General features: G+C 33.1%; 1 protein-coding gene across 1 annotated transcript; it reads left to right on the top strand.

Annotated features, from left to right (window-relative positions):
• Positions 1–4,954: 4,954 nt before the first annotated feature.
• CGCS363_v006900 (Uncharacterized protein) lies at positions 4,955–7,696 on the top strand (the record flags this gene model as incomplete). The annotated part of the gene is made up of 1 exon (XM_036638749.1): positions 4,955–7,696. The coding sequence occupies one exon, from the start codon at positions 4,955–4,957 to the stop codon at positions 7,694–7,696; it is 2,742 nt and encodes a 913-aa protein (XP_036495652.1).
• Positions 7,697–7,979: the final 283 nt, after the last annotated feature.

The raw sequence follows: 7,979 nt of genomic DNA, 5'->3' as shown, positions 1-7,979 counted from the left end.
TCTCTATTTAATAGTATTTACTTTATTAGAAGGTTTAATAAAGCTATTACTAAGCTATAAGAGCCTTAGTAACCCTTTTAGCCTTAATATAATTAGCTTTACTATATATAGTACTATTAGCTTTATACTATATAGCTAGCGCTATTACTATTCTATTAGTCTATTTAGTTAGGGTGTGTATTTAACTTTATATAGTAATATATAGAGGGTTTACTTATTAGTAGGAATATATAAGGTTTCTATACTATTTTCCTTAATTAGTAAAGGGTATAAGTTAAGGTACTTATATAGTGTTTCTAGAGTTATACCTATATATAAGGTGAATTTTATTATAGTCTTTTTATAGGGGGGCTATATTATAACTATAAACTTAAAAAAAAAAAAGGTATATATTACTTAAAAAGAAGTTATTCTCTTAAATATCTTTAAATTATAAATTTATAAAGCTTATACTAATTATATAACTTACTCTCTTAGTAAAGCTTATTAAGGGGGCTATATAAAATAGAAGATATATTATGAGATAAACTATTATACTTTAGTAGTTAATTAATAGTATAATAATATATATATATTAATTATTATTAATAATATATGATAACTAATATTATTATAATTAATTTCTAGTTTAATAGCTATATAATTAAGACTTATTATTAAATTATTATTAATTAATTAATTAGAATTAAATAACTAGTTTTTTAAGCATAGTATATAGTATTATACTATATTACTATATTTCTAAAAGTAGAGCTATAGTATATTATATATTACTAAAAGTAGGGCTATAATATACTATAAATATATTTTTAATATTATAACTATATTATACTATATATAGTATATAGTATACTATATAGTTATAATATTATTATTTAGTACTTACTAAAACTTCAGTAAAGTATTATAAGTAGTAAATATTATATTATATTAACTATATTAGTAGTAATATATATAAAGTTAACTATATTAGCAGTCTAGTTAACTTATATAAGTAAGTATTATAGTTTACTTTATACTTTTTTTTATAATATTAAAACTTAATAGTAATACTTTAACTTATACTTAGTCTTAATAAAGTAAATAAATAAATCTCAATATAACTAGTTATTAACGCTTAGCTTAACTTATCTCTAGCTATATAGAAGAGGGTAAGTAGGTAAGTAAGTAAGTAGTAAAGTAGTAAAATATATTAATAAGAGCGTTATTTATAATATTATTATTTATAAAAGTGTAGGTATATATACTGTGAAGCTATTAGACTAAGTACTAACTGAGGTGCTTTTACTGCTTTTTCCCCTACTATAAAAACCCCTACTAAGTAGGCTTAAAACTTCCTTAATATTATTTATAAAGGTGTTATTTATAATATAAAAGGTAGTAAAAGCTTAGTAATAGCTTAAACTTATACTTAAAGGTATAAACTTAATAATATAACTCTTTATATAGCTAAAAAGGTTCTTATAGCTATAGTATAAAAACTTAACTACTATTTTAAATAAGGTTTTAAGCTTATTTCTTATATCCTCCTATATATATAGTAACTTTATATAATAACTTTTCTATATTTTTTTACTTATTATAACTCTATATAAATTAAGTAAAGCTATACTAAATAACTTAATTTAAGAAACTAATACTAATAAAGTTAAGGGTTTTAAGTTTAATAACTTTTTTTTTACTAATAAGAAAACTTTCTTTAAATTTACTTAGAAATACTTATTTAAAATAGCTAATAAGAGCTATATAATAGAGTTATATAGTTTTAAGATTAATATAAAGATAGTTAAAGCTATTAATAATAATCTTAATACTTATAATTACTTTATAAGCTTCTTTAAGATAGCTAAAGTAGTTTAAGTGTTTAAATATTAATAAGTTAGTAAGAGTAAATATAATAAGAGTATAGCTACTAGTAATAAGGCTTTTTATTAAGATTATATAGTAGGGTAGAAGATATTATTTAAATAGCGTAATAGTATAGAGGCTTTAAAGCTTTTATGCTTAATAAAGCTTATAATATAGATATTTAAGAGAATAACTTCTTTTTAAGTAATATATACCTTTTTTTTTTTAAGTTTATAGTTATAACGTAGCCCCCCTATAAAAAGACTATAGTAAAATTCACCCTATATATAAACATAATTCTAGAAATACTATATAAGCACTTTAACTTATACTTTCTACTAATTAAGGAAAATAGTATAGAAACCCTATATATTCCTACTAATAAGTAAACCTTCTAAACGTTATAAAGTTAAATATACGCTCTAGCTAAATAAACTAATAGAATAGTAATAGCACTAGCTATATAGTATAAAGCTAGTAGTACTATATATAATAAAGCTGATTATATTAAGGCTAAAGAGGTTATTAAGGCTTTTATAGCTTAATAATACTATTATAAGAGAGATAACTCTTTAACTAAAGAGGTTATCTATAAATACTACTATATAAGAGATAACTCCTTAACTAAAGAAGTTATTAAAAGAGGTTTTTATAGCTAAAAATATAAAAACTCTATTAATATAAAGCTTTATACCTATCTCTCTTCCTCTTCTTCTTCTTTATCTTTAAACTTATATTAATAACTTATAACCTATAATAAATCCTAAAACTTCACTATATCTATATTATAAAAGATATATAAGAATACTAATCCCTTATAAAATATACCTTTCTATAAGGGAATAGCTAAAGATATTACTATATAGAATAATATTTATATAATAAATAAAACCTTTAAATTTAATAAATACTCTTTTACTAATTAATAGTATATTATTAAAATAACTATAACTAAAGCTTTTATAAATACCCCTAGAAGAAACCCTCTCTATACTATAATTAAAGTAATAAATAATAGCTTTAAACACCTCTATATAAAAGCTATATATATTTATAGCTACTTTAAAGAGTAGCTCTTCTTTATATTAACTTTCTATAATATTAAAGTAGAGGTAGCTTAAACCTAAACTTAATAAAGCTTATTAGTAAGTATACTTTATACTAACTAATAAAGAGAGTATTATTAATAATAGTATAGCTATTATAAAAGTATTAACTAGTTTAATTAAATAAGAAGATAATAATAGTAATAAATAGTAAATAGTAAAGTAGTAATAAAAATAGTATTAGTAATATAAGTAATATATAAAAGAGAAGATAGGTTAATAATTTAATAGTTTATAGTAATTAAGTAATTAAGTAATTATAAACTATATTATTACTAAAGTGAAGTTAAAGATAGTGAAGTTATATATATATATAAGTGCGGCTAAAGTTAAGAGAGGGATATAGTTAGAGACTTAAGAGGTTATTAAGTTATAATTATATAACTAAAGGCTATATATATTATTAAGAGGTATAGAGTTAAGAGGTTTATTGCTCTAAGTAGGTAAAAATTATAGTGAACAGCTAGAAGCCTTTAATAGAAAATAAGTGCAGATTAAATATAGTATAAGAGATAGAGGAGACTAATAAAGATAGAAGCAGCTAGAAGAAAGCAGTTAACTTAGCTTATTATAATAGTTAAAGTCCTAAAGAACTAACTAATAGAGAAGTATAAAGGAGAAAAAGATATCTAAGTTTATAGTTATATAACCTAAAGGTTATTAGTAGGAGGTAAGGGGACTAGTTTAGCTTTTATAGTTAATACTAGTTAAATTCTATAATATAAGGCTAGTAGCCTATAAAGTTAACTATATTAGAAGTAGTAGCTATAATTATAGTATTAAAAATAAACGTTAGTATTTTATATAATAACTAATTATATAAAGCGTACTCTAGCTTAATTAATACTATAATAAGTTAGTATTATTAATATCTATAAGTATTAAGTATTTTTATAAAAGGAAATAATTTATATAAATAAATAGAAGTTTAGTTAGTTTATAATAAAAAAGCTAAATAAGTAAATAAAAATTATTTTTAATTTTATATATTTATTTTTATTCTTTTTAAGAACTTTAATAACTAATTTTATAAGAGAACTTTTAACTTTTTTAGTTTAATTTATAATAAAATTTTTATTAATTCTTTCTTTTTTAAAAAAAACTAAATAAAAAAGTTTATTTTATAATATATCTTCTACTTTATATAGCTCCTTTAATAAGCTTTACTAAAAGAGTAATTTATATAATTAATATAAGCCTTATAAGCTTATAATTTAAAGATATTTAAGAAAATAACTTCCTCTTAAATAATATATACTTTTTTATAAACTTTTTAATCTCCTCTAACTATTAGCTCTTAATACTAAATAAAATAAATATTTTTAAGTTATCTTAATTTTAATTAATTTATTTTCTCTTAAGAAATTATATAACTTAAATTTAAATTAAATATAAGTTAATTAAGTTTATATTTATATATTTACTTTTATATCTCCTATAGTTAGCTAGAAAAATAATATATAAGTATTTAAGTATTTTTAAAAGGTTTTCTATTTAGAGTAGAGTACTTAATATTATTAATAAGTTTTCTTACTTACTTTATTACACTATATTATAGTTAATTTATATAAAAGTTTAAAAAAATATATTATATTATAACCCTCTAGCTATAGCTAAATATTCCTTATTTAAAGTAGATTTTAAGGTATTTCTAGCGGTTAAAGGGATAGAGGGCTATAGCTAATTAAAGGACGATCTAAAGCCAGCGGCCAATCATAACAGAGCTTCTTTCTGACTAATCGTATCGCTAAATCTAGCCCCGAATGGAGAAACTTCGGGGTAGTTTTCAGGGTGGGAAATCCAGCACTTTGACCCGGCGTGGGCGCCGGCCTTACATGTCGTTTCTTAGCAGAAAGGCACTCACAGACGCGGCGTTAGCAAGTAATGGTTTACAAACCGGTCAAATGGTTATAGCCATAATCGCGCCGCCTGTCGTATCATGAACGACCAAATTAAACCGCCATTGCCTGCTCTATTGTTGCCAAAGCCTCGGCGACAAGATGCGGCTCTACGGCTCGGACTTGCTGCATAGGCAAATACCCGTCGTCGCCGCATTTATCCTACGTCTTTGCGTTCAATCGTCAGCTCAACCGTCGACTGTATCCAGTACTCACCCCGCGGATGCATGTGTGGGCGTTTGCGAATTTAAAACGATTAACTACATCACACACACCCTCCCACAGCAGTGTCTGAAAACCAGCTGGCCTGGAGAGAAAGCCGCAACAGACGGAACAGGACCTGGTTATGATACCGCCGCGGGTAATCGAACAGCCGAGCTCAGCGCCGAACATGCGACAACTACGACAGATGTCGCCGCCAATTCTTCGTTGAGCGGAACTTCGATGCTCCCGCCCACGGACATAAGTAGCGACGAGGAACCAAGCCCAAGGCCCTTCATGTCATTCGAAGACTGGAAAGAGATGATGCTTCGCAAGGCCGGGCAGGATCCATCCGAGTTGAAAAGTCGCAGGACATATGATCGAGGTGAAGATCATGACGGAGCTGCGAAGACCTCGGGGCTGGACAGTCTGGGTGATGATGGCGAGATCGATCTAAATTTCGACGTTGTCTCGGAGAAAATCAGCAACATTGCATCGGCGCCGCAAGCATTACCAACTGAGCCGGGAGCGTCAGACCTCCAAGAACCGGTGCTCTACGACGATGGCAGGACCCAATACGATCGGAGCAAGGATGCTGGGAAGACTTGCAAAGAACGATTCTCGTACTCGTCATTTGATGCTGGTGCCACAGTTCTGAAGACAAACAAGGGTGCGAAGAATGCGAAAGCCATCTTAGTCGAAAACAAGGATTCCTATATGCTTTTAGAGTGTTCGGCGGAAAACAAGTTCGTTATCGTGGAGCTGAGCGATGACATTTTGGTTGACACTGTGGTGCTCGCCAACTTTGAATTCTTCTCGAGCATGATCCGGCAGTTTCGAGTCAGTGTCAGCGACAGATATCCTGTTAAGGTCGACAAGTGGAAGGACCTTGGCACATTCGAGGCAAAGAACTCTCGAGACATACAGCCGTTCCTTGTACCCAACCCTCTGATCTGGGCAAAGTATGTCCGCGTTGAGTTCTTGAGCCACTATGGGAACGAGTACTATTGCCCGGTATCTTTACTACGAGTCCATGGCACTCGAATGTTGGAGTCCTGGAAGGACACCGAGACACCCGCCGACGAAGAGGACGTAGCTGATGAATCGCCAGACGGCATTTCCGGCTCTGTAGGTAGCTCTGATGCGGCCGCCGACTCAGCAGCGTGGGATAGCACATCTCACTCTCCAACAGGCCATTCAGGCGAGACCATAACAGCTTGTCTTGACTACTCAATGGATCCTTCCCAGCCACTCAAACTGTTCAGATCCTCTGTTTGGGATAATGTTACTTGTCCGAAATTTACAAGGGGTCCCGTCGCGGGAATGATCGCGACGTCACCATTGTCAGAAGCCAATATTGCCGACAAAGGGCCCAACGCTCAGAAGAAGTCGGCATCCGGAATCCCCAATGGGCACATGGGAGAAAACAAACCGCCTGTCTCCACAATCATCGGCGGCAATCAACCAGAAATTAGCCCCGAATTGACAGCGGCTTCAACCTCTGCAACTTCTCACCAAATCAACACGCCGCCGGCCCCCCGCCCAGCAGGAGCAGGGACTGAGGATATGAATGCCAGCTCTTCCCCGACCAAAGCAACATCGCAGACCAATGCTCAGTCTCGATCCAAGAACAACTCAACAGCAGCCCCTGCTTCTCCTACTGTGCAGGAGAGTTTTTTCAAGGCTGTCAGCAAGCGGCTGCAATTACTAGAAGCCAATGTGACTTTATCACTCAAGTACATCGAAGATCAATCACGTTCGCTGCAGACGACCCAATATTTGACCGAAAGAAAACAGTTGTCCAGAATTGATTCTTTCTTGGACAGTCTAAACCATACTGTTCTCTCAGAGCTGCGGACAGTACGCCAGCAATACGACCAAATTTGGCAGTCGACGGTCATTGCACTGGAAAGTCAGCGGGAGCAATCACAGAGAGAAACCGTGGCGCTGAGCTCACGACTCAACATTCTTGCCGACGAGGTGGTGTTCCAGAAGCGAATGGCAATTGTACAGGCCATTCTCCTACTTTCTTGCCTTGTATTAGTCATTTTCTCGAGAGCCATGGCGCAACCCATCTTGACTGGCTCTTTTGATGCCTATCGATCCCCAAGCCTGAACCACCCCCTACCAGGCCTACCAACTGATCGCAGTGTCGATAGCTCTTTCACCCCTCGATACGACAAGTTTGGGCGGCCTGTTGAATGCAGCGACAGCGGTCACTTCGATACTGGCCCATCTCTAATAGAAGCGCCCAATGAGCACCGTCAGCTACTCACGCCAACATCGGACAGCGCACACGGTTCCTACATCGATGATGAGGCTGTGCCCGGCCCAGATCAAATCTCGGGGACAGATCATGTCCGAGACGTACAGTATCTCGAAAATGAGCCAGACATTGGTTACCAGTGCTCTTCTTCCAGCCACAGTACTCTTTCCACAGAGGAGGGAGGATTTTTTACAGATGAACCCTTGACAGCCCAAGACTCTCCCACCCAGGTTACAGAACATTGTCTACCAGCAATCTCGTCTCTGGAGACGCCCGCAGTCGCAGTGCCGGATCTAAGGTTCCTGCCATCCAGTCGTGGAGTTGGTTCGCTGGCAACGCGCAAGCCACTTCCTGCCCTGCCGGAGTACCCGCCTTAAACAGCACTGTGCTCTGGTAGTGGAAGCCGAAAAACAGTGCATTCAGTGGGACTGCAAAGAAATAAGTATCGGGTCCTCGGTCGGTCTAGGGATGAGAGTATCAGAGTAGACAGCCATGATATGTCTGCGGGCTCTAGCTAGTTATTAATGATTACACATGGTTGACGCCTCCAGAAAGCTCCTGTAATATAGCAAACAAAGCTGTGGGCCCACGCGTTCGGACAACCCAGTTTCATGCTAATCTCCCAGACTGTATGGCGACCAAGCGTCGTCCAAAGATCCT

Source organism: Colletotrichum siamense, assembly GCF_013390195.1.
Source record: "Colletotrichum siamense strain Cg363 chromosome Unknown KSG_Cg363_contig04, whole genome shotgun sequence".
NCBI classification, from domain to species: domain Eukaryota; kingdom Fungi; phylum Ascomycota; class Sordariomycetes; order Glomerellales; family Glomerellaceae; genus Colletotrichum; species Colletotrichum siamense.
The sequence above is the reverse complement of the archived record's forward strand: the minus strand, read 5'-3'. Positions and strand labels throughout refer to the sequence as shown.